The 27947-nt window shown below is 42.6% G+C and overlaps 1 protein-coding gene across 2 annotated transcripts in view; it reads right to left on the reverse strand.

Annotated features, from left to right (window-relative positions):
* Window positions 1–13709, reverse strand: part of MTM1 (myotubularin 1) — a 32383-nt gene extending 18674 nt beyond the window's left edge. For both annotated transcript variants that reach the window (XM_088527444.1, XM_088527443.1), the window contains exons 1-6: window positions 13688–13709; window positions 5497–5568; window positions 4506–4578; window positions 3397–3491; window positions 2331–2441; window positions 1241–1342 (exon numbers count right to left, since the gene is read on the reverse strand). In XM_088527444.1, coding sequence (XP_088383570.1) covers window positions 1241–1342; window positions 2331–2441; window positions 3397–3491; window positions 4506–4578; window positions 5497–5559 — 444 coding nt within the window. In that variant the 5' untranslated portion in view covers window positions 5560–5568; window positions 13688–13709. The remainder of the gene's footprint in view (window positions 1–1240; window positions 1343–2330; window positions 2442–3396; window positions 3492–4505; window positions 4579–5496; window positions 5569–13687) is intronic.
* Between the last annotated feature and the right edge of the window lie 14238 nt (window positions 13710–27947).

Consider the following 27947-nt stretch of genomic DNA (forward strand, 5'->3'; position numbering starts at 1 on the left):
CTGGGCAGCCTAATCTAGGGTCCTACTTTCCTGACCTACCTGTTCCAACCTAAACTCTTCTACAATTTGACATTTCTATGTAGAGCTTTCTTCTTTCCATCATCCCTTCAAAATCCTACCTGAAGTCCATATGTCCCATTATGCTTTCAATCACTCTCTATCATAAGATGTATAAAAATACCGACAGTAAAATGAGACTTGCACTTTCTTCTCCAAAAGTTTTCTTTATTTGCAAGCACAACTCCTGGCACCTACCCTATTATAAGTACTCAAGTATATTTAACTAAAAACCTCATTTTCATTTTGTAAGAGCTATTCATTAACACTACAAGATATTCCCACAAAAAAAACACTTTTTTTTCCTTATTCTTCTATTCTACAGACTATCTGAATACAGAATGCCAAGAAAAAAAAATGTTTACAAAGCATAGCCCGTGTATATTTATATATATTTGGAGAATAAAAGAAGATTCTTGCTGCAACTTCATGTAGTCAAATTCTGTAAACACAGTTCAAATTCAAAGCACAAGCCTCCAATATTTCGTGAAAAAGCACTCATACAGTTAGCTTAAATGCAACACAATAAAATACAAAGTTAATTTTACAGAAGACAACACAAAGCATTTAAGCAAAGATATGCCAAAGTGACTCATCCAGTTCTACATACTGATTCTGGCAAAGCAACAGAAGATAACTGTCATCTAAATTTGTTTGTTGGTCAGCTCCTTCCATAAGATGTTTTTACCTGGAATAAGTCTGTGTAAATTCATTATATTATTATCTACTGGCTATATTATTCATCAATAACTGTCAATAAAACAACATTTGGCTTACAATGTCTACTTGTCCTAAAGTAAAACTTAGTGTTTCACATTTATAATTGTCTTGGAGACTGCCAGAGGTTTAAATGCCTTCAAGAAATCAAACTATGCAAGTACTATTTTATTATCCTGACTAGGCAACATAGCTGTCTATTGTTTTTCAGGAAATAAAGCAAGATGTACAGTTCAGAGGATGCTTAGTGTACATTAAGAACAGCACACAGCATCAGTAATTTTACAGAGACAAAAGTATTCTAAACCCATAAAATAGAAACATCAGTTCTCTACAGTTTATATTGACAGTAGATTCTGGGGTAAGTCTTTTTAGTCAGCCATGCTCTCTGCTAGTAAGTCAAGCAGCTAAAGCTATTAGGCAGGAATTCTGCATTAAGACAAATCAATAATAAATGACAACTTACCAAGTTATGTGACTGGGGAAAAGCATGTTTTGTGAGGACTTCAAATATATCTCTTCTACTGTGCCCTTCTTGCTTTAGTGCAAACCTTAAGTTTCTCATATCCTAAAACAAAGACACCATCTTTTAAAAGCAGCACAGTAGTAAGGTACTTTTATTTGACGTATAAATGCTATTTTATATACTAAACATGATTTAGCATCTGCTGCAACACACTTTAAACTGCTGTGAATGGTCAGTTTTATCTTCCTACTCCATAAAATAGAAGAGAGCTTATGACTTTACAAATAGCTGCTTCACATGCTGTGTAGTGAAAATACAGTTACACTGCTTTGATATTAACTCACCAGAAGTGACTACCTTATTTGCTAAGGTTTCATGGCCTATTGAACGATTGTGGAATGGGTCCCTGTTTCCAAAGTGAAACTTTGCTAATAATCTGACTAGACTACATTGCCTTTTTTTTTTTTTTTTTTGAAGTTAGTAAAGAGAAAATAACTAGGGAAAATGTGTACATTCACTACTGAGAGTAAACAGGCTGTGCACATATATGCCATTGAAGAGTCAAAGGCAGGACCCTGGATTATTCAGCGGGAACTGTCCCCATAACTATACTTTTTTTCATCACATTTCTTTTCTTAGACTATGAAAAATGAAGACAGAGGTTACATTAACTTTTTACTATCTTTTCAGCTTGCAAAAGTCCCTGACTCCTTTAAGCATTGGTTGGCTCTTCAAAGATTTAAGCTTTATAAAAGCAATAAAATTTATGCAGAACCAATAAAATAAATGAAGTAGTGCAGGAATAATGCCAGTTTATTTTTCCCCAGCCCAGTTCTCAAACCAGGCTTCTGTGCAAAATGACCTGCCATTCATCAATTAGAGAAAGATCAATCCTTCTCTGAACACTTGCACAGAGATGATGGTATGCAGCGCAGCCCTTCATGCAAAAGGCACTTCCCTTCCAGTTCCAAAAGGTTCTTTTCAAATTCAGCTGTGAGGAGTACATGGTTTTTCATTCCTATAAATGGGTGAGCAGTGAGAAAAACAGCACACACATAAACCTTTCTATTGAATTAAAGCCAAGTCTTACTTTACACGTTATATCTAATCCATAAGAATTCTCTCCTCTGCTTGAGGCACCTCCCATTTTTTCAATCCTTGAAATTACACCCAAAGGAACATTCAACACCACAACAGGGTCCTGCAAGGAAAATTCAGGTAAGGAAAGGATTAATCTGAAAAGGAACTCGGACAAACTGCTCTTATGTTTTCTACAATAGAAAGCTGACATGAAAATACAGAAAACAAAGGAGTGTTTCTGGGTTTGACAGAGTCTTCCCTCTCAACATGTTGAGAGAGTTTGCAATCTGCAGGTTTGAAGAGTTTTACATGCACCAAACCACAAACGTTTTATGCCAAAAACAGTTGGTAGGAAAATAAAAAAGGTGGAAAAAACTCTAAAAGATGAATTCTGTTATACTTCTGACTTCCTTCGCTTGCTTTATCGATACACAGAATAAAGCAGAGCAAAATTAAAAGGGAAGATTACTTTAAGAGTCAGTTGCCAGCAAAATGATCTTAGTTCAGTAATCTTAAACCTTTTTTTTTCCTCCTTTAAGCAAATTAAAGGGTCAACAGCTCATTTTAGTCTTTCATAGCACAGCTTATCAAACACTACCCTTCCCCCAAGCCCACATCAGAATCTTGCTTTACCAACAGTCATCTAAAACTATTTGTATTTGAAAAGCTATTGTGACTATCCCTAGACTAGCCCTTGACCAATCACAGAATAAGTGTAAATGGAATAGCTACCAAGAAGCTCCAAAAGAAAGAAGCATCATCAGCTCATCAGTGATTAAACTGTAGTTTTACAGCACAAAATTTTTATATTTAAGCACATACAACTTTAAAGAACTTCCATTTTATAAGGATTTCTCAGTGGCACAGGGCCAAGTGCTATTTAGTCATTACACAATTAAGATATTATTACAAATATTACAGACCATTTCGAGTAAAAACGCTCCCATGCAATTCCCAAAGTATATTTCTGCATAATCTAAGACATAAATGAACTGACCACAAAGTAGATAAAATGCAGCAATAAGATTGGGGATATTAATTCATCCCATGGAAGCAACTGGGGACACATTGCTCACCGTTTCCACACTTCTTAGGTACAGTCTGTAGTTCGTGATGTACACTCGTCCTTTAACAGGGCCATTGAACGGACACATATAAATTACATCCTTGTCTGTAAAGAAATACAGCATTTCTTCAACATTATGAAAAGAAAAATCAGGTTTAAGGACAACAATTAAGCAGCAGTAAAATAAAGCTAACTACACACTTAAGAATCACTCTAAAATTGAAAGCAAGTATAAAATTGAATTTTGTGCATTTGAACTGAGAAAATGTGGACATTTCAAACACTAAACTTGCTTAAACTCTCCCACTTGACTTCAGTGGGCTTCCTAGTTACATTTGCTTTCTTCTCTTTCTTGTCACTATGTGTGGGAGGGTGGGACACAGTACAGCAATTTAAATGCTCCCTGGAATTATTGGTCTGCACCATTTAATAACCCAGAACAAATGCAATCTTTTGTTGCTATCATTACTTCTTTTAGCACTCTGCAGCCAGTTCTCCTGCATTAAAGCATAGCTCAGGGTGCATTTTTTTTATGGAAGTCTCTATCCTGAAAAGAATCACTAAATTTCAATTTTTCAACCTTTCAGCTATATTCTATAAACAAGCTTCCATGAGTGAAAGCTCCATTCCAGGAAAAACCTCAACCAAAGAGGGAAGCACTGCTCACCATACATTAATCTTCCCTGTGCTATAGCATTAATACATGTCAAGGCTGCCAAGTGCACAGTGGTTAAGTGCCTGTCATGTTGTCTAAAGGAAGCATGAGATTGCACCTAGTAGAGCTACAGTTTGGGCTACAGTTACACATTACTGTGCAAGAGATCAAGGCATAGTGTGTGGCATGTTGCACTTTTGAATTCCAAAAGATTTGAGGGAATCATGTCACTAGACACTAGCTACTGTACATAGGGTTATCACACATCTTGACCTGGCATTTCTTTGTACTGCAGAATCTATGCATGAAAGTCAAGAATTTAAATTTTCTAAAGGAGTTATTTGAAATACATGGATTTTTTAACAAATCTTACCGCTCTGCCCAATACCAAATTATTACATAGTCCAGTAAGACACATGTATGCCAGACTTCTTCAACATACGCTGCACTGTATAATTTCCTACCTGTAACTCTAGTTTCTCCTGGCAGCCGAGGTATTTCCTCATTTTGTTCCCAATTAGTTCCATCTTTTAGAGTCTAAAGAGAAAGAGGTACAACAGCAGAAAATGTTTTACTTGCAAGTACTTTAAGTTCCAGACAGAATAATCTTGAAGGGAATGTCAGTATGTACAAGACCAGGCTTGTCCACAGCAGAAACAGACATATGAAATCAATGGAGGAAAAAACACTCTCCTAAACTGCAATTATTAAATATTAAACATTGAATAAAGCTGAAATATGAGCACGTTTTAATTTCTCTCCTTCCTACAGGATAATTAAGTTGCATTAAATTGGAATTAAATTTATATACCACAAGTTCTAGAAAAGTTTTGTATATTACATTTTCCTGGAAAAAAGTTTGTTCATCTTAGAAAAGCAAATCAAATGAAATCATTTGAGCAATACATTCACAACCACCATAACATTTACTTTTGTGATTTTAGCATGTTTAGTACTTTTTAAAAAAGGACTAAAAATGCTAATCTTGGTTTTTAAGAACTGTTTTAAAAATATTTAACCTTTAGCGTCTGCTCTGGCACACAGGTGGCATTTTACTTTGCCTCGCAGCAGCCCAAAGCACAGATTAATCTTTTAGCTGGCTTTAAGGTGAATACTCCCCCTACACTGGGCCAGCCACACAACTAGATAAAACTCAGCTGCAGTACATAACTTTAGCCTAGCTTTGCCAAAATTGCAGAGCAGCTACGGAAAATTTTAATGTAGAAAACAATAAGGACAGATATTAAAACTGATTTCATAACATGATTATTTCTCTCAAGCACATTGAAATATATTAAACTTCCTTGGTCGACGGTATTTGAATTTTTGCAATATAAGTAAATGCTCACAATCAAGAAAAGCACCATCCAAAAATACCCAGTTTGGACGCAAATATGAAAGGTAATAATCTCTGCAACATTCTGTTTAAAAACATGAAAAATATGTTACACTCACCCTTTTAATTGAGGAGCTCTCCAAAGAGTTTGAATTATATTTAGGTGTTGATGATGAAGCCATAATGGGTATCTAATAAGAAAGCACAAATTGGGGAATTAAAACTTCCACTTGAACTACATACTGCTTACAGGAGAGGTTTAGACACTGAAAGCTGCAGGTACACACCAAAAGCTTGCGAGAATATTCTGCAAGGTGGCATCAATTAAAAAAGACTACATGACTGCAGCTCAGGCTTTGGTTCTTACATAGAATAATGTAACTCTAGGTATATTTTATAATTCAGTTTGAACACTATTGCTAGTCAGGCCAACAAAAAGTACAGTGCTTGTTTTTAAGTGATGGGATATACACACTAGGAAACTCAGCCTACTTGGAGCATTTGTATTAAAAATTCTCATTAGGGAAAATGGAACAGACCGTACAATTATTATATAGCTCTTGGAAGTCACAAAAATCTCAATCTATTCAAGTGTTTTAGGAATATTTAGGAAAAAAAGGGGGGGGGGGTGAAGAAACAAGAGGTCTGCATACCTGTGCATTTAAGCTCCCTCCTTTCTTTCCCCGTCCCCTCTACTTCCTAAACTGGAGCTTCAGAGAACGCACCAGGAGGGGGAGCGCGCTGCCTGCCGCGCTGCGCAGCCTTGGTGCGCTTCAACAAAAAGGCTCTTTTTAGATTCCTTTTTTTTTTATATATATATATAATGGTACTGACTAAGGACAGAAATGCGTGACTCAGAATTAACCTTTTAAAGCATTTCCTAGTATTGCACATGGAAAAAATTAATATTCCCAGTCCAGACAGCACCTCTGTAGCAACCTCCCTTTCACCATTTCCACACCCTTCACAAAGCCGGACTTGGTGCTGCTGCTTGGAGGGGTCTGTGTTGTGACCCCAAAGGCACAGAGCAGCCTTGTCGGGCACAGAAAAAAAATATATATTTTCTATGCCAGGGATGGAAAGCAGTTTTACTAGAGCCACAGAGACTGCACAAGCACCAGGGGCCACAGTGTCCTGGGCTGTACCGGGCACTGAAGCGAGGCAGCGGTTACAGCCCTTCACCCGGCACTTCGGAGACGGGAGTTTTTCCCCGTGACAGTCAAGCAGTGAAAGAGAGGCCCAGGGAAGCTCTGCAGTCGCCATGCTCAGACGCTCGCAAAACCCAGATGAGCAAAAGCTCTGAGCAACCCGGCCTGAACTCAGAGCTGACCCTGCTTCCAGAAAGAGGCCAAACTAGAGACTTCCCCGAGTCCCGTCCAGCCTTCGGGCAACAGATAAGATCAAGTTCTCATTTTAAATAACTGACAATCAAGGATGTACCCTCAGAGAGGTGGCTTCCTTTCAATAAAAGGAGCAAATATTTTAAAAAACTGCTTTTAAAATGAACATTAAATATTTCCTTTTATAATATTATTTTTCTGACAAATTGTAGAGCAGTGTCTGGCAACCTGCCAAGGTGATATTGCCAAGAACAATCCAAAGGCATCTTTCATCACAGGCTTAAAATAGCTGCAACTTTCTCATTATTATGGAGCAGCAGTAGTCCTTCCACAGACAGAAAAGAAAAATCTTGCAAGTTATTTTCCACTGTAAACACATTTTATTCCCCTCTACCAGCCCTATAGACTTACACTGAGTGAAGACCACACAAACCTCAAGGCTTCCCAGCCCTGGAACAGAGTACAATTATGCCGCAGAAGCCTAAAACAAATCATACAACTTTGCTTATAATACTCTGCAGTTACAAATAGTTGAACATTTTTCCTTCATGTAGAGTAACAAGAAGTTACTCCACTGGGTTTTTTTGGGGTTTAACTTGAACTAATAAACAAAGCTTTGTTAAAGTTATCAGAACTTAATATAGTAACACTACCAAGAAATGCAGGCTCCAATGATCTTAGAATAACAATTAAAACAAATTACTTGGGACCTGCATTTGCATTTATTTTAAAAATGATATTTATACTTGGGCTTCCTAGGATTCATGGGAATGGAGTCACAACAATATTGGAAAGCTGGGCGCCACGAGGCAGATTTTTAAAGAGGCAATTCAAGGATTCCATCAATTCTTAAAAAGAAATGCATGTGTACATAAAGATCTGTGTGAATTTTAAAAGTTGCCAAAAAGCTTTTGAGAATTAAGAAACCAGAAATGACTAGCTAATCCTCCTTTAAGGTTCTTCACTGCCAACACACCAAGAGCAACAAGAGCCACCACTCATTTCTGTAGCTCCTGTCATGCTACCTACCATCTTCAGAGATGCACAAGGTGAGGGAAAGAGCAAAGGGAAACAGGGAGGAAGCTCTGTCAATGCATCCATCATAAAGCTCAGAAAGTCCCTGGCATCCTAATTTCTCCTTCAAGATAGATGCACTTTGGAAGACCAAACAATGCTTGTAAGCCTTGCAAACCACAGCAGCCTGAGGAATCTACTCCGGTGTGCTCAGGATTCAGGAAGGAATTAATCCTCACTTGACATTTTGGTGAGCCTTCTAAGGTGTCTTCACCCCAAAACTGCACCAAGCATCCTGTAACCATTGTACCACTCAGCCTTCCTTATGACAACTTAAATCTTTACAGGCACAAACATCAGTACATGCCAAAAAGACACCAACATCAAAAAAATCTGAGATCAACTAAACTGCATCAAGTAAATAGCTGTGAGCACCACTTTCCAGGTACTTAATACTCTTGATCCTCCATCACTGAATTTATTAAAGAGTCATGAAAAAAATGTCTTTTAACATTGTGCCTATCCATCATTTGATTCAACAACAACTCTGAAATTGTTTAATGTAAAAGAAAATATTTCATTTTATACAGTCTATAGTTTTCAATATATTAACCTGAAAAGAATGAGAAAATGAAACTGCTAAGTTATTACACACAAAAGAATCTGAGTAAAAGTGCAAAAGCACCACAGGCATAGTTGAGCTAGTTATTATATACCTAAGGGCAACTGGAGACGGATGAGCTTTTTTGTTTTGGTTGGGGAGGGGGTACCAGATTTATCAATACAGTGAAGAAAAGCAAATACTCAGTGCACATCCTCTAAAAGCATTCTGATTGCTGCGTCACATCTGTTACACGACATGAGGTAATGTCAGTTCTCATTATCCTGCTCCGGATAACAATTTGTGCAAAAATCCATTCACCTCCAAAGCTTCTAAAAATATAGATGCGAAATGTACTCTGCCTCCCTTCACTATTCAGCTTGGAAAGTATTCAGGAAACAAACGGAGCACTTTTGAAAAAGTGATATTTACAATTGGACTATTTAGTTCTTGAAGGAGATCGGGTCCTTAGATTATTCATTCAAGATCTGCAATTCACCTGCTGGTATAGACAAAAGTGAAGTCATTTTCATAGTTATACTCTATACCAAATCATAAACTGTTTCAAAGAGAGAAGAATATTAGATATGTAAACAAATTTTCACTGTATTTGAGAGGCAAGAGAAGGTTAGTGCAATTAGATGTAAGAAGCTGCTCACGCCGACTCAAACAAAGTGAAAAAGCAGATTTACAGCAAGGTATGCCAGCATTGCTACACCAAATGAAGATCTCTAACCTTTGTATAAGGCCCTTCGGAGACAGTATAAAAACACTGCCTTGTGTTTCCTCAATAAAGTTAAAAGCATAAAATAAGGTCAAAGTCCTTAAAAAAGAAAAAGTCAGCCCTATAACTACATAGAACAGAAAACAATACATAGGTTTTCAGAAATAATATGCAGAATAACCCTAGGAATATGAAAGTCAAAGTTTGGGGGGGGGCGGGGCTAGGGAGGAAGAGGGCAGGAAGGGAACATAAATCCTGAAAAAAATAAATAAAGCAACAGTCCTAAAGGGTCATGCTAGCAACAGCAACTAAGATGCCAGGTAGTCACTGCAATAAGCATCTCTAGCACTACTGTCTAATCTAATGAAGTCAACAATAGTCATTCATGTCATTAAAGATTAATAAATTTTAGAACTAGAGATAAAAATACACAGGGATACCAAGTAAGTCACAAGGAAGCTCTATTTCACAAGCAACGAAGGCGGTTTTGCAGGCATCAACCACCCCAAACCGATCAGTGCCAGTCAGCCGAGAGCACGCACAGGGAGATCAGAGGGCCCTCACCAGCCAAACAGCTCTGCAGAAATAAACATATCTTTTATGTGACGAGTTTCTCTGTGTTTTAGCATAGAGAAACTGCATTTGACAACTGAAAGACAGGGTAGCAGAAATCTTCAAAGCTTAAAAAAAGTCAAGAAAGATAAGTATATAATGTAAAGCAGAGTACTGCAATATCAAAATAGGCATCAGGTGTATGTATGTCCCCAGGGGGAAGGGGGAGAAGAGAGAGGCTCCCTGCAACACTGAAAGATGCCAATCTAGATTGTTATTTATAACAAAAACTCAATGTTTACATCATAATTTGCTCACAATCTACAAACAACTGACATTTAGTTAACTTAAAAAATTAGATTTTAACATTTGAAAGTCATGCAGTAGTGACATCAAAAACAGGCTTAGCGCAGTGCTCATTCACATGATTACTTGTGGCCAGCAGCACTTACTTGTTACATAATTGGGAGCAAGAAAAAATAAAGGTTCATATAACACACGGAAAAATCAACATGTCTGAGATCTAAGCACCATGTGAACAGGAAGAAGCTCAAATCACTTAATAGAGCTTTTTTCTTTTTTTTCCCTCTTCTGTAAGAGTTCAAGGACAAATTACACCCATGATGTACAAAGGGGATTTGTTGCTGCAGATCAAATCATAGGCTTCTACCTACACTTTTTATAAACTGTATCTTTGGAGTCAATACAGATTACTAGACCATATGATCTCCTGTTCCTACTTTACCATCAGTTATAGAGACACAAAAACCTTTCAAGTGCAACCTCTCAGTAATAAATTCTGCTGCTTCTGCATTCCCCCAAGTAGAAGCTCACGTTTCTATTGATTCTGGACTTGATTATGCCACTGATGGTTCTTCTCCCCTTCGTGTCCGAATCGTGTTCCCCTACCTGCGTGGACCTCCTTACCCACATTGTCTGGGGAAGAAGACAACTTGAAAGCTCTCAGGTTTTCAAGTCATAAAAGCCTTCTCAACTCAAGCCGTAATAGAACAAAAATCATGTCAGCATTATAACCCACAGCAGGATACTATGTGCATAGAATATATAAAAATAGAACTAGTATTTGCCATGCTGCACTGAACTTTAAGTCAATTTATCCAGCTCACCAGTAATGAACAATAAAGACAGAGCTGCATTCTAAAGAAGAGTACTACTTGGAGGAGAGAGGAAAAAAAAAAAAAAAGCCATCTAGAGCTACTTGTTTGCTAGAAGCAATTTCTCCCACAGACGGCTGAATTTGAGAGAACTGGACTGAGTCATCCCTACCTGCCAGGTCTCTGCTAGGCTGCGAATGGCAAACCTTCAAACCAACATGGGAATGCTGTATTTGTTGGAGACCTAAAAAACACTTTCTAGTTCCCAAATATAGCCCATATTTAGAAGGGCAAGTCATTGCCCCAAACAACTCCTCATGAACAACAGGTGCATATAAACAACTATGCACAACAGTCGACTTACTGCTCATGCAGCAAACAAGCTAGGAGGGCATCAGCTGGCAGGCCGCTCCTGTTCCAGGGGCATCATCAGAGCAGGTAGTTTTGAAGACATAGATGAAACTCAATAATGAAGTTCTGGGAATGGAACCACACAGCTGAAACCAGAAAGTTTGCCAAATGTTTCTCAGCACTACTAAATCCTCTCAGACTCAAACATCCACACTCCAGGACATCTTTGTTAAAACAAATCATCTTGCAGCCTGCACTGGAAGTCAGATATTAAATTAATAATAATTGAAGAAGAAAAAAAAAATAAATAAAAACTTCTTCAGTCCACTTTGAAGGTCATTTCTTTGCTTCTTCTCCCATCTCCATTTAAAGACTTTCTTTTATTGTCTAATTCTCCCATAGAAATTAATAGATGCTCCCACTCTAATTTTAAAACAAATCAGCACTTTCTGCCCACTTGTACCCATTAGTTTTCCTGTATTTGTCCTATGTACAATATCTTTCTTCTGCCATTATTATGTTTTTTTTTTCTAACTCTTTGATTTATTTGATAACTCTGAGAAGTCTAAAGGAGCAGTTACAACCACATGAGGGAATCAGAACAAGCAGTAGGTCTTATTTCACATATGAGCCTCTACAGCAAATACAGAGTGCCTAGCTAGATTAGGTGGCAGGGAAAAGGCAAGTGTTTTTGGAACTCCTTTGGCAGGTTACCTGCAGAATCAGCAATATACCGATAGGACGCCAATTCCTGCAAGCTGATCCATTACATTTTAATCCCTCCGGACTATTTTCCCTACTTTGCATCCCCTGCAGGGAGCGTGTACCTCCCACACTGTCAAAAGCTGATGTAGCTGACAAGAATGCCTATGGGATAGCAAATACAGCTTCAAAGTTTTCTATTAAGAAAGCCTTCAGCTGCTCTCTGCTCACTCTTCTTGAAAGATAACCCCTTAGGCCACTATAGTTCTATTACTAAAGATACAACTGATGATTGCACAGGAGAAATGGAAATTATATCTGTTATGCATTGTATTAAAAAACTACATTGTCATGGCTAAGGTGACATCCCTTTTTTAGACTTCTCTCCGACTTTCCTTTGATAACATATAAAATTGATGTATTGGACTCATTCTTTTTCATGTGCTATGTTTAGTTTCCAACCCCTGTACCAGCATTCCTTCTCTGAACAAACACTGAATTGAATAACACAAGCTACAGTGAAGAAAATACCCCAAGACCCCAAGAACGGCGCAGCCAGGACTATCCTGCCCAGGTCATTCCTGGGGCAGCACGATACCTTTGCGCACCCTCTCTTTTGAGTAGCAGGAAGGTTAAGGTAAGAAGGGAGCTGAAGAATATTCTCCCCTGAAAGCTCAAGATCAGGGCTTTTATTCTTTTTCTAATATGTAAATTCTATACAGACTCGTAGCCATTCCTACATTTACCATACATATTTGAACATCTTACTGTCTGCTGTTAAGCATTTATTCTCTCAAACATTCCCAAAGAATATTAGCATTTATTTTCTTTTCCAAAATATACTCAAGTTTGATTTTAATATGAAATGAGGGCAAGTCAGCAAAAATTAAGCATGAACAGAAGCTTCAAGTTCACACAGTCCAAGTTGTTAGGATGTATTCTCCTTTAAAAACACACACACAGAATTAAAGATTTACAGTTTCCTCTCCTAATGCTGAACCTGCATGTTAAAGTAACTATTACTAGTTAATATTGCAACAAAACATACCAAGACTATTAGCACTAGAGTTTGTTGGGCCTTAATGATGCTGCAGCTTGTCTCGTCAGCAGCTTGTCTCGTCAACAGCTTCTTTTAGCAGTTTCCTTCCACACAACCATAGAAGATAAACATCGCAGAAAGAAAAGTCTGCATTTTATTGGAAACACATCTTCATCTCACCGCTCGTGACTCTGCCGCATGCCGAGGCTACGTGCAACCAGAAAAGCTCTGTGTATTAATGCTTCCTATGCTTTACAGCTTTTTAAATAACTGAAAGCTAACCACTTAGACCACAAATTAATATTAAAAAAAGAAACTCTAGCAGGACAGCGGTTCTGGTTTTGTGCTGACACCTCTCAACCGTAAGACCCCAGCCCTGCACGCCTGGTTAGTGACAAACACGCGCAGCTCCCGGCAGGACGGGCACCGCACCACCCAAGAGCGAGTAAACGCGCTAGGCCAAGGTACTCTGGAAAGAGGCACAGGTTGAGTCAGCGGCTGTCGCGACAGGTTGAGCTACAGGCGAACCGCAATACCCTCTCCAGCATCCGCGCGACTTCAACTGTCCCGCTCTGCTCCAAGGGGAAAGGGCGGCTGCGTCCCCGTCACAGCGGGCACGGGGGCCCCGGCAGCCGCTCCCCGCAGCGGCACCTCCGCACGCGGCCGCTGCCCGAGGCCCTACCCGCTGCCAAGGGCCGCCAGGAACCGCCCGAGGCGGCAGGGCCCCCGCAGCCGGGCCGGGGCCCCGGGCCGCACCCGCGGCGCCCAGCGGGGGTGCAGAGCCCGGCCTGGGGCAACAGAGGGAACGGCGGGGAGGCCGGGGAAAGGGAGGGCGCTCCGGGCGGAGCGGGCCCCGCCGCAGAGCCACTCACCGCGAGGCGGCCGCGCCGCCGGCCCCGCTGCTCCGCGCCGCTCCCCGCGCCCCGCGCCCCGCCCGCGGGCCGCTGGGAGCGCCGCGGCCGCCGCGCCTGCCGGGAAGTGTAGTGCGGCCGCGGGGGCTGCCGGGAGCTGTAGTCCGCGGCGCGGCCCTCGCCGGGGCGGCCGTTGTGCGCAGGCGCGCGCAGTGCCGCGCTGAGCTGGGAGGCGGCGCCCGCGGGATGGGCGCGGCCGTGAGGAGACATCGGGGCGGCCCGCGGGGCTGCGCCCTCCCCGCAGCGCCGACCGATCCAAAGTGACCCCTGAAACTCACTGCCTCCATCCCCAGCGCAGACCAAACCTCCGTGGGGAGGCAGGCGGCATTTCCAGCCACTTAGGGTGCGGGGGACTCGTAAAAACGCTGTGGGCCACATAAGGACACGTAAAGCCCGTTTGACTTCTAAAAAATCATGTCCTTGGCTGCAGGGCTTTTTTTCCAAGCACTGGCAGGTGGCTGTGCTGCAAGGCACCATGGCACAGGATGAGCCCGTGGTGGCCACCTCACATGGCAGGAGCCACACGCACCAGCCCTCTGCGTTGCTCCCAAGTGCAAATGGAAACTAAACGTATCAATAATTAAAACACTTTGTCATGGCCTTACATGAGGATTATTACTCTGAGATCAAAGAATAAAGAGATTTAAAGCCTGTCTCATTGTATCGCTAGAGGGCGAGGCGGCCACCTGGGCACCTTCCGCCACAAGAGGCCCATGTGCCATCATCCCGGCAGGGAAAGGACTGCCATGGAAAGAGCTGTAAAATAACACGTCCCCAGTAGTGCAGGTGACATGCCAAGCATCTCCCTGCTCTCAGGAACAGAGCAGCAGGTTAAAAACAAACCCCAAACCCCTGGAGAAGCACGCTGGGCCCCTCCATGAGCCCAGTGATTACGGTCTTGGTGTTCAGAAGAACCCAAATCCCATTGCCCCAGTAGTACGCACCTCACCATAATCACCAAGGTTATCTCAGGGCTCATTTGGAAGGGAAATCAGCATCTACCAATTTGCAAGCATCGTTGCTATTTTCTGTGTCTCCCCTAAACATCTTTCTTCAGTATAATTTTGCTGGTCACTTGCTTTCTATGAACAAAGTAATCAACCATCTGGAGATCTAACGCTAACAACATTTTGAGGTGAGCCATGCCTTTGTTCCAGACAAGATGTACTTTCAGAAGGAGTCACAAGACCAACCTTTTAAAATTAATTTTATTCATTAGTTTTGGTGTCTCCTTTAATGTCAACAATTTACATCTGGAATTCCAGAAACTTCAGAAAAACAAAAGCAAAAAACCCACAAGGGAATTGGACTGGTGCCTATTATGATGGAAAATTTGTTTCTGGCGTAAATAATATTTTTCTACAATAAACACAGAATTGTGTGCTTTACAGTAATAAATAGCAGAAACAAGCAGTAAGCGAAAGGAGATGACAAACTAGTTCACCTCCCTCATGTAGATGATCTTGCCTTCTCTGCTGGTGCTCTTCTTCTTCAGACAGCATCCTTTCAGGCACGATTAGCTAGAAAATTCGTGTGTACAGTTTTGAAGCACAGCTCTGTGGCTGAAAACTGCAGCCTCGGTGCAGATATATAGTGACCGAGTGGAGAGACTCCATTATGGCATTACCAACTGTACGCGGTTAATCAATGTGTTGGGTACTATATGTGTGTATGTACATACCTGTGTGTGAGTGTGCATCTTATGTGATCATTCATTTGAGGATTCGTTCAGATCATATTTTGAAGTTTTATGAAGAATTTTTTTTTTGTTTTGTTTTGGCCTTACACATTTCTGACTGTTCATCTCTAAGGTCTTTGAGAGTGTTTCCCAAAATTTCTCTTCAAAATTTCTTGCCGTAAGTTTTGATTTTCCAACATAAGTCCCTAACATTTCTCTGAAAAGACAAAGTCTAAAGCAACCTCTTGTTTGTATGACCTTTAATCCCTGGGTGGATTCTTCCACCTTAATCTGTCAGCTGAAATACTCTCCTCCCTTGGTTTCACGACTCTGTCCTCTCCCTTTTTCCGTTGCATTTTTAACCAATCTACAAACACATCTTTGACATAACTTCCAATTTCCAGTAGATATTAACCAGCCTTTTGCCCTTGGATCCCTTCCTGTGTTCCCTCTATGTTTTTTTCTCAGCTAATGTGACTAACAGCTGCAGTTCAAACAAGAAATTCTGTCAGAGGCTTCATAGCTATGTCGCTTTGCTCCAGATTGTTTTACTTGCTGAACTAAACTCTTCACTTGTATCTATAGTATTTTCTTAAAAATGTTTAGTGGGATTTCACCTTCTGCTGAACACAGTCACAAATGCCCCATGCTCAGACACCTCAAGATGTGAATTGTAAGAAATACCTGCTTTGAGTCACCTGGCATATGAGTCACATGGTGACTGTGGAGCTCTGCAGTAACACACATCATTTAACTCTTGTGTATGGGTGGGGATCTGGGATGTTTAGGCTACCTCTGTATTTCTGAGCCTGTTCCTCATTCTTTTCTATTGTGGCATATGGTGCCTGGGTCGTAATCAGCCCAGACAGCATACAAATAGTCCAGCCTCCAATCCCTGGACCATCTGGATGAAAATTGGCTAATTGGCAATCCTAATGTCATTTTAAGTTCAGCATAGTTAAAAAAGAGTTGAATCTTCTCCCACAAGTGCTCTCCACGTTATCTATTACCCTATTATCTGCCTGCGTGTAATCATCTTTGACTCAGACCTTTCCCTGGTCCTGAGTGTTTAAACTATGTCTAAACCTATCCATTCAGATAAAACTCCCATCTTCTCAAATTCAGTTACTGCAATAATGTCTTCTTTAGCCTTGGAAAATGTAACCTTGCCTTGCTCGTACCCATTGAGAATGCTGCTACAAAGATCATTTTTCTTACTCTGTCATTTTCACTGTGTTATTCACCTCTTTTTGTCTCTCTATTAGTTCAGTATTTTATGTCAATGCAGTCCTTACCTGCACGTCTTCATTTTGAAAAGCCTCAGTAGCTGTTCCTCACCTTACCTACCATTTCTATTCACTGCTGAGGTCTAAGTGCAGCTTCCACCAGCTCTTAACTTCAGCTTTAACAACCCAGTTGTACTTCAAACAACTTATTTTGTTCAATCTCTTCAGCTGCCCTTTACTTCTAAGGTGCTATAAATGGTCACAAAATTATCTGCTTATTTGTTTTCACAACCCTTCTTAAAACTTTCTTTCATGTAATGTCAACAATATAGTGTTGTGTTTCCTCATGCTACCTCTTCTATCTCACCAGTTCTTCCATTTCATTCTATGACTGCACAGTCTTCAGGACAGGGGCCATCCTTTGTGCTGGAGTCTGATCCATAACAAGAGCCGGCAGTGCTAAGGAAATGCAGATAATAAACATAAGTATGGGACTGAGATGCCAAGAAAAACCTAGGTATTGCGAGGCTGATGGTAACGAAGTGCGGTTTGGGAGCATGGCCGTAGTTATCATAACACCAACTTGTGTTTCTACCATCCTAGAGAGCAGAGGGGCAAAGCTAATTGGAGATGGGGAACTTGCATGTTTAAATCAAGCCCATTGGTCAAGTTAAAGAGGATTTATATTCATCTATTAGCAACATTTTTCACTGATTGATAGTTGCTGATGTGAAAGATAAAAAAGACAATGAAGTGTTAAATGTTTCATATATATTTGTAAGTATGCCTATATGTATCTGTTCATGTGCATGTTTTATTTTCCTTTTACTTTGAAAAGATAAGGTACATCAGTGATTCTGTTGCTGTTGTCACACTGTGCCACTTAACTTACACACTTTGCTTCCTGTTATTGTGCTTTCTGTTTGCTAACTCGCTGTTTATTTTTGTCTGCTAAATAAAGACTGCCAGATTTAATTAAGCTGTACTTTAAGTCCTCTTTAACCTATTTCTATCTAGCTTTTCCCTTGATTAGCTTAATCATTTCTTTATGAAGTGGCATGTTACCAAATAAAAAGCACCTATAGCACCCTAAAAAACACCTTCCCCCGGATGCTTGATTCACAATAGCAATAAGGTGAGTTATATAAGAGGCTTGTTGTATTTCTGGATCCTGTGAATCCCAAGGGCTGGAAATAGTGATTGTATTTTGGGAACCATTTTCAGAAACACTGGCTGAATGTGTGTACTTGTTATTGTGAAATCAGGCAGAAGCTTGCTTTCAGAAACCAAGGTTTTGCATGCACAGTAATGTCACCAAAAGCTGGCAAATGACAACTGAAGCATATAAGCAGATATGTCTTGTGCATATATATATAAACACATACATGCACACACACATTCATATACATAAATATATCAGTGGCTAGTAGACAGACTTCAAAAATATCTCCCATTAGATGATGATTCTTTGTCTTCAAAGATAGAGAAAATTAGTATCAGGCTGATTTCACATTCAAGTTAAGAAATAAATATTCCTCCATGCAAATATTAGAAGCAGTTAGCATGTTTTATCTGAGAAGTAGCTGCATTTCAGAGGAAGGCAAACTCGTTCTTACATATATCATATCTAATTTGCATAGTAAGTAAAGCTTTTAAGAGCACTGGAATGAATTTGGATGAAAGGAACAAACAAATGGAAGTTGGTAATATCCACGGAATTACCAGAACTATTAGTGGAATTAATTTTAGCGCCATCAGAACAATGCCCTAAATTAAGAGAAATAGAAGGAAATCCTCTTAAATTAAATGGCACACAAAGGAATAAGCTTCCAATCAGCTGAAATGTAGTGACCTGTTAAATGTGTAAATATAGCTCATAAAACAGAAAAATTCTTTAGACTGATACCTGTTAAGTGCTTTGCTTTTGGTCTGGGCCCCAGTGAAGTTCTTTGAAGGGCTGATGCTTCCTTTAAATCACAACAGACTTCCAGTGACAGGGGCAGCTGAGGCTGCAGCAGTGAAATTGATAAAGTTAAATACTTGATATAGTTTAAAGTTAAAAGAAACAGACAACATTTTGCCTTCAAACAGTGCAAAAGACTTCTGTTAGATGGGAACTCTTCCCTCCTTCCCCCTTCTCTATTCCTAGCAAAGTCCACCCGTGTACAACTCAGAGCGCACTAGCCTCTGAATCACGTATAAAACTTGGCGGTGGGAGAGGTTTTGAGCGAGGTGCTCGGACCTGGTGAGCACGGCGGCGAGCGGCGAGCGCAGCAAAGCACTTCTACCCTCAAGCACAGAAATGACTGAAATCTTCCAAACTTTCAGCCTGGACAAGCGTCACCTTCACTCTGCAGGAACATTCAGTGTATCCCTGTCTGGCTGGAGCACTAAAGAGCAGAAAAGAAGGCCATATAATGAGCAGTGTCAGGGAATTCGATACTGTGAGTGACGTGGTGGGCCCCAAGTGCGATGCTGACGCTTTTAGATGGTGCTTTAAGGCCTTAGATAATCTGCTGTGACTGCTGCGAGGACAATGAGGCCTTTTTTGTCAGCTCCCATGGGACCAAGAAGCGTTCCCATGGCAGTGAAAGAGCCACGCCGCCGTCGATCAGTTAGGCAGGGTCGTCATGTTACTCCAGTGAGTTGGAGAAAATCATTTTATTATGAAGGAGAATTTCTTCAGTTCATCTAATGAGTGAAACAAAACCCCTCTGAGCTCTGCAAAATCACTGAGACAAGTGGGTTTTCAGAAGCCTGGAATATCACCTCAGATGCTGATATAGGTTTCTTCAGGCAATTAGCAAAGCTTCAAACAGCCACCTAAAAGAAATAATGGCTTTTATTGGAGTTAACACAGCCATTTCTTCCATGAAGCTTCTTCTGAATAATTCTTGCTGGAAAAATTGTACATGGTTTCTTTTCATTTATATTTTAATGCAATTTATTATACAACAGCGACCTCCATTCAGGGTTCAGAAGATCAGAGTACTTACAGTAATCTTCACAGCACTTTGTATCTCCAGCTACAGCTTACATTCACAGCATGAAAAGAATAAGAAGTTAATGTAGCAAATCAGAAAGTCTCTGTGTGGCACTGTTAATCTCAGTGTTGAGTTATTATTTATTAGTAGCATTATGGTACTGTCTGGAGACCAGGGCCTCATTGTGTTGGGCACTGCACAAAATACACAAAGAAGATGCTCACTCTCTAGCATAGTTTACAGTTTGAGGGTACGGACAAGAGATACTGCAGCTATCATTACTGCTACAGCCAGAAGCAAAACTCCCGTCATGCTTATTGTGAATGCTGACACCAGGAATAAAATTACCTACTGACAGAGAATTAAAATGAAAACATTATTCTGGGATCAGAGCTCAAGGTGCAAGAAGATGAAAAGAGCTTCCTTGTCTGATTTCATGCAAGGCCAAGCACGATTGCAGATGGTGTCTTGCTACACTCTTGGGTACATTAGCCATCCATAAGAGCCTCAAGAGGTGTCAGGCGCCCGAGCTCTAAAGCAGCCGATTCTGGGGATGTCTGCGGGCTACAACTGTGGGTAAAATGAAGAAGCGGTCACAAATCCCCAAGAGTTAGAGAGCGCCTGAGAAGAGCTCACCCAGGGATAACAGCTCCACACACCGCTTCGCGCTCTAGCTTTTGGCACCACAGCTGGAAACACAGACGTGTTCTGGTTTACACACCGCTAACCATTCCAGGATGCAATAACGTTTTGTGATACATCTTGTAAATAATGTGTGGTGCCTCTATACCAAATGCAGTATTTGTTATGCAAGTCGCTTTTATCCAGTTTTGTCTGAAAAACGAGCCTGATGCAGTCACTTTGCGATTGCTTCGGTGTGCCCTCTGAACCAGCCTGGGCTGCTGGTTAATTGCCCCAAATTCAAGAGACAGTAGGGGGCTGAAGCCAATTAAGTGTCATAGAGTAGACAGCCAGGGAGAGGGAGGAGCACTTTGCAAATACTCCTAAGTTTGTGTCTTACAGCCTGGGATTCCCGTCGCCCCAGCTTTACTGGCATGGCAGGCCATAGGTTTCCATCATGTCATGCAGGAAAGACTATGTGAAGAAAATAAAGGAAATGTATGTGGGAGGATAATAGAAAAGTAAGCAAACTTCATTTAAAACACACAGCTACAAGGTACAAATCTGTAAGTTAAAGTCAGTTCCACTGTTGAAGGAACAAAGGGTCAAGTGACACATTAAGGCAGAACTGAGAAGTGGGGAGGCAGATACCCCCTCAGAGCCTCACGTAGCTGAATGGGACAAATGCACCCTGTGAGTGGATGCAAATAATTACAAAATCAGCTTGCCCACATAAATTGTGAGACATCAACAAAACCCAGTTTTCCAGATAGGTTCAGAGTCTGCCTGGAAATGCACTGGTATAAAAACTAATTTCCCTTTTCAGCAGGGGATTGGGTTCTCAGTCACTCAAGCAGCAAAACTCAGCCTGTTGTAGTCAAGCATTTACAAGTATTTAGTTTAAATTTTTCTTTAGGTACTCAGTCACCCGCTGTAGAGCACAGGAACTGCTGCTTTTGGTCTGAACAGGCCAGCTGTAGGCGGATCTGCTTTGTACTGTGTGAGCCGCGAGTGCTGCAGGAGAGCGCCATGGTACCAGGACCTCCTAGGATTGGGCGAAGTCATGGCACTAATATTAATACTTGGCACTTTTACAGTCCTAGCTGCTCAAAGGACCTTTCAAGTATGAGGTATCCCTCAAAATATCTTTGTGGAAGCAGGGCTACCCCAATTTTATGGGTAGGTAAACTGAGGCAACGGACTTGGCTTAGAACCTGTTAGCCTTTGGGTTTGCAAAAGGTCTGTCCTGCATAGAGGGGTCCTAGAGGCTGTAAATGAAGTTCTAGCCCTAAAATCTGTCGCAAGGGCAGCCATGCTCTTTCTTTCCCTCCCTCCTTTCAGAGTCAGGCCCAGAACTGTCATATTCACATGATTCCTGCTCCAACAGTCTGACCAAAGCCAGCCTGGAATTAGCGTGAGGTAAAACTCCTTCCTGATACTCCGAGCAGCATCAAGCCCAAGCCCCAGTGCAGGAACTTGTGTGCCGAGCCTGTATCCAGGCCATTCCCTGCTGAGTAGGAATGCGCATTCCCTGCTGTGGACAGGCACTTCCTGCTTCCTCCAGAGATGGATCAGAACACGATCTTGCCCCTTTCTCCTGGTCTTTTCCCACTAGGTCCTGTTCGCTCTCCTAGCAGGCTAGATACTTGCTGCATTAGTGTGTTGGACCATGGGCTATTACTACATTATTCCAACCACAGATAGTCAGCCAAAAACCTTAGCAGAGCAAGGATCTGCAGGGGCAGAGCAAAAGCAGCGAGACTCCGCCTGCTTTGCAGGACAGCCCAGGTGACACTTTCATAGCGTTTGTTGACAGGAATATTGGCCAAGCAGAATGAAACTTCACATTTTCATTTTGAGCCCGCACCCTTCCGGAGGGCGAGGTGTGATGTGCCTCAGGAAGCGGGAAATAAGGCCCTGAATAACGCGAAACGCTCGCGCAGAGGTGGGTGAGCCGGCTGGCTCGTCCTGCTCCCTGCCTACCTGCCAGGCCGCACGATCTCCCCGGGCCGGGCTGAGCCGACCGGCTCCTGAGGTTGGAAAACTGAGACACAGAGGGGACTGACTCATGTTCACATTCTGTCCACAACAGCCCACACAGAAACAACCTGCTTATCCTCCTGATCCTCTAGAACAGAGCCCAAACTTGTGCAGGGCTTCCAAAGGAAACACAAACCACTGGCTGCAGGACGTGGCTACCCGCTCTGCTTGACTACACTTGAAAAAAATCCTACTGGTGCCTCCCTGCCCCATTAGGTGCTTAGATATCTTTAGGATTTTCATCTTTAGCCTTTTGTGCCTCGTAGACCCCCGCTGTTAAACGGACATCATAATCTTCCCAAAAGGGCACAAGAGAATAAACATATTTATTAAAGAATGTGGGACTGAAACAGTGGGTTAATGGGAGCCACTTAGATAAATAATGTAGTCAGCTAATAGGTGAAAGAGAATAATAATTTACAGGCTGAGAAGAGGAACGGAACACGGGTCCTGATCTCAGAGTTAATTCTGTTTCCGCACGGCCATATAAAGCAGGGAGAGCCCACGAGGAGCAGTGTGTAAACCTGAAACCAAGCTTGTTTCTGCAGCTGGATGGAGTCAAGCACAGCACTGCACTAGCACAGAGAAAAATAGATTTCACAGTTTCATAGCTCGGGGCTGATTTTCCCTCGGGGAGTGAAAATAGGGCATCTCACCACCTCCTGCCACTGCTCCGGTCCTGCGCACCCCAGCCACGCACCAAACGCGGCGAAATGCCAGGGCACGTAACCAAGCGGGGGCAAAACTCATACCCCATGGGGCCTCGAATGGGGATTAGCAACACCGGAACATTTAAAATGCAACATCCTTTTTGATACAAGCCCAACTTTGAGCTTAAAATGGCATTTTTTTCTCCACCAAATTGTTCAAATTGCAGCATCATAAAGCTCAATAAGGACTTCAGATAAGGGATGCACAAATCCCGGGAGCTTCTGCCTGGTTTCTGGCTCCAGCACATGTGAAAGGGCAGCCTAGAGCTCTGTGGCTCAGCAAAGGGCCCTTTGAGCTGGTGGGACAAGATGTTGCTGTAGCAGTGGGTTATCTTAACTGACACACAGCTGTGCTGCAGTACCCGCCACTGTCATGCCAGCCTCAAGAAGAAGGAAAAAAATATATCTGTGTCTACTTCCCGAGCAGAGGAAGGCCAAGAAACGGGGCTCCATGTGCCCACCATGCGCATGGGCTCAGCTCAGCACCAGGGCCAGGCCTTGCCAGGCGAACGGCTGCCGTGGGCAGCACAGGGACAAGAGCCAAGTCCCAGACCTGCCGCCTAACGGGAGATGGATTGAGAGGTGTTTAAAACAGTGTATTTGTTCCTAGCTGTGCCACAAAAACCATCAAGTGAGCGGGAAGGGAGCAAAGAAAATGGCTTTGATTAAATGGAGCTCTTTGGATTGAGCTGGGCTTCTTTAATGAGATGCCTTTCCCCAGTTTTATTGAGGATTGGACTCATGAGGCCTCTTGACCAGAAGGAGTCTTAAGCTTTCAGTAACTCCTGCAGCTACCAACAAGTACTTGTGTTTTAGTTTGCCCAGGAGAGACACTTACTGGTATTTAAAACACACCGCTCTCCTCCAGAAGTCTCTTTTTACATTTTCTTATCTGTATATCAAGGAACAGAAGTTGAAACAGGCATCAAATTGATATTGAGCACCAAAACCTGAGCTTGGCCTGGGCAGATGTGCCAGGCGTCCCGTGGGAGAGCAAACCAGCCACCACAGGGCCACGCGCGGCAGGAGGTGACGCGGGGCTGGCCTGTCGTCCCCAGGCCTTCCCTCGTCCTCGTCGCCATCAGCCCCCGGGCACATCTTGGCGCCCACATCCCCGCACGGAGCTGCCCGTGCCCGAGGCGCAGGTGCCAGCTCTGCCGGCGGGCGCTCGCGCCGGCTCTCGGGCAGGTGTAAATCAGGGCTTATTCTGCCGCAGTCAGTGGAATAGCGCCTGATTTACAACATCCTACATAAGAGGAGAACTTGACCTTACTCTTCAACATCGGCGCAGCTTCCTTTGTTGAAAGCTTCTTAAGCAAGACATGTAATCAATCCCAGAGAGCCGCAGAGCGGCAGCGCGCGGGCTTGGGGCTGCCTAAGTCGAGGCTCAGCTTCCTGGGGAAATTGCCTGATGCAGCCTCCCCTGACATCTATTCCTAGGAGCTCACTGGATTTTCTTTCTTTTTACAGGAATGAGTGCTTCTCTGTTTTCGCTTCATGCAATATGGACAGATTAATAGCATACACAAAAAGGATTTTTTTCCGGAGTGACTGCAGAGGTCTGAAGTCTTTCTTACCTATGGCACTAACCTTTCAGACAGACAAGCTCTTAGTGAGCTCAGGTCTTTGGAAAGTCTGGCCTTTATGGGCATTTGGTGTTATTTTAGAACCAGAGAGGAAAAACCTTACTGGCTTGCCTCTGTTTTCATGGCCGTAATTACAAGGGCAGCCTGGTGATGTAACCTGTTTGGGAAATAAATGATAGCTTTCAACTGCAAGTGCTCACAGATACTTCATCCCTTGTAGCTATTTTAGAAATCTTAATACGTTTTCCTCCACAGCACCAACTGCTGCTCTTATTTACGCTGTGTAAACCCTGTGCTGCACAACTGCCTGCAGCAGAGGGGCCCCGTGTTTGCGCTGGCCAGCGCGGCACCAACGCTGCCTCATGGCGTGGGGCTCCGTACGCCTTGTGGCCTGACCTGCTGGTCCAGTAAATGCAAGGGGTGACCTGTGCTGACATATTTAGCCCTAATTCTCGCCCTAGCTGGAACTATTTACCTTGGTGAGGAGGGGACCACAAAAGCAAGAGTAGCATCAGCCCTCTGGCATCTTCACGCTTTAAATAGAAGAACACGGAAAAACATGGTAGGTACAGAACAAGGTGCTTTTTGCAGAATAAAACGATTTGTTGTGATCAGTGTATTAGCTGACCCGAACGCAGTGCTGGTACTGGAGGAGCTGCACTGCTGTGTGGCGACGTTGCACCTCTGTCCCTACATGTCTCCCTGCACCGGTTGTGGGCACAACCCTCCTGTGCGCTGACGTGAGGGGGAAGAGCTCAGCCCTGGGGCTGGACCCTGAGCAGGGCCTTTGCCATCGGTCTTGCGTGGAAACCCCCGCAGGGAAGTGCTTCAGAGCCAGGAGTCGTAAGCACGGCCAGAGACACCACGGTGACAATGATCCTTAGCCCTTTTCCCCTTCCAAGGGCTCTACAGGCTCTGCATGACACCCCTCTGAGGTGAAATCATATTATTGCTTCCACTTAAGGCAGAAGAGGAGGAGGTATGGAGAGGTGGAAAGATCTACCAGCTCAACAGCCAGACAAAAGAAGTAAAAACAGGTGCCCACACCATCTATGGGTGAGATGACCCCTTTTTCATGAATTCTGTGGGAAAGTGCTGGCTATTGAAGACATTCCCCCACAGTGTTTGGAGCTGAAACCCCACAGAACCAAAAGGTTGAGAGTTTCTTTGACAAAAAGAGAAAGAAAACACAGAATGAAAACAGAATGGTCATATTATGTTTATGAATGAGTGAAACGCATGCGTGTCGCAGCCTTCACAGCTTCCACGGCCAGCTGAGCTCAGCGCGATCCTCGGTGCAGCCTTCGTGCCCCTCGCCGCCAGCCGGGGAGAGCAGCCCGACTCCGGCTGGGACAGAGGTGACGTCTCCTGTCCGCTCGGGCACCCACAGCACCCGCTGGGCTAGATCCTGGCTACCCCTGTCCCCTCACAGGGTGTTTTCTGCTATCTAGCTCGGGGGAAAAAGGCTCTAGAGAGAAAGAACTTATTCCATGATGGAGGCAAACTCACCACATCTCTCCCTGTCCAGCAGGGAGCCATCTGGGCACTGTTGTCCCAGGGGCATTTTCTCCAGTTTGCCATGGCCACAGTGCTCCTTGCAAAGATGCCCACATTGAAGGACAACACCAGACACCTGCACGAGTCTCCTAGAAAAGGAAGGATTCTTTCCAGCTCTGCTTAAATTCTTGCCAGCCCTCCCTCTACCTCCTGATGCAGAGCAGGTGCCAGCTCTCCCATCACACCATTCCCAGGTTGAATGAGTTAAGCAGCTGCTTCCACAGTCCTCACAATTGCTAAATGAGTGGATGTGGCACCGCAAAATGACCTGAACAGCCCCTCTTCTCTTCCTCACACAGGGCAACGCTTTACTTTCTATTGTGTCATATCCATCTATATAGATATTTACATTTGGAAATAGGAAGTTGTCAAAAAGTAACTTGGAAACGTTGATTGTTGCATTTCTGAACAATTGTCACCTATATGCAGAAGCAGAGATGAATTTGCTTATGTTCATCTATAATTATGCTAGCAAAAAGGACCTAAAAAACTCTGTCCTAAATTTTTCCTCTAGCCCTTTTCTTCCAGAAATAGCATACACATTTGTACATGTTATTAGATTGACGCTGTAGCATCCTGGACAAATCAAATTATTTCAAATAGGTGCAGGTACAAAATGTCATAGCTCTGAAATGAACACATAAAATATATTCAATTTTCCCCTGGCAGTTTATTATGGTATGAAGAAAAAAACATTCTGTGCTTGAAGCCGACATTATATTACAAATGTATTGCGAAGTATGACGTGACTATTAAAATATGATTACACAAAGTATGAACATTTTAAGAAGTTTACAGTACAGTGAATCTTTTATAAACAGACTCTTAAATATACATAGGACAATAGTAGCTGACAGAAAAACATCAAAAATTAACTATTAATGTTTATAGACTTTTCCCCTGAAAAAAAGTCTCACATTAAAACAGAAATTATGAAAAGCCTTAAAACCAGGAACAAATCACCTGTACACTACAAATTTACATGGCAGAGGTGTGCACACCAGGACTACCCTTCCGCTGGGGGATGCAGTCGCCGGGAGGCCTCGGCAGTGCCCGAGCGGTGTTTCCTCCTTGGGGTACCCCGTTTCCCGCAGTGCACGGCCCTGGCGGTGCAATGCACACACACACACACGCGTACGTGGCACGAGCTGTAACATCAGGAGCAAATCCCGCTGCAGGACGGTCCGCCCGACGTTCTGGAGTGCGTCGGGACCAGAACTTGCCTGCGGTCCTGCAAACGGGGCTCTGCGCAGACCCCCGAGTGCGACGGCCCTGGCGGGACCCACCAACCACAAGCAGTTTGCAAGACTGAGGCTGTGAGGCAAAAAAACAGCGTTTTCTTATTGAACATATTTTTAATGCAACTCCTCAGTTTTTCCTCTTGATATCGGAGAACAGAAGGACACATCTGATTTCTGCTTAGTCTGGCTGCAATGACACCTCTAGCTCATGTGTTAAGTTATGTCAAAAACATAAGTATTTTATGCTGTAATACACAGTATTACTGAAACTAACAATATTATTTGCATATTTATAACAAGGTTTAATGAAATCCCTATAATAAAACCAAAAGTTATGCTATAGATTTATTTACAAACAGTCCAGCAAAGAAGTATAAATACTTCCATATTTAAGTCTTAGGAAAACATAATTTACAAAATATTCAAATATATACAGTCATCTGAAAAACTGCCAATATTAAACTTTGATGCAGGCAAAGAATTGGCTGAGTCCATTCATTCTGTATTGAAAGAAGTGGCCGATTTCATGGTTGTCTCTTACTTCTAAAAGTCAAACTTGTGTTATTTACGACGAGACC

This window comes from Tinamus guttatus, unplaced genomic scaffold (assembly GCF_059628265.1).
Source record: "Tinamus guttatus ecotype Peru unplaced genomic scaffold, ASM5962826v1 Tinamus_guttatus_pri_ptg000287l, whole genome shotgun sequence".
Lineage (NCBI taxonomy): Eukaryota > Metazoa > Chordata > Aves > Tinamiformes > Tinamidae > Tinamus > Tinamus guttatus.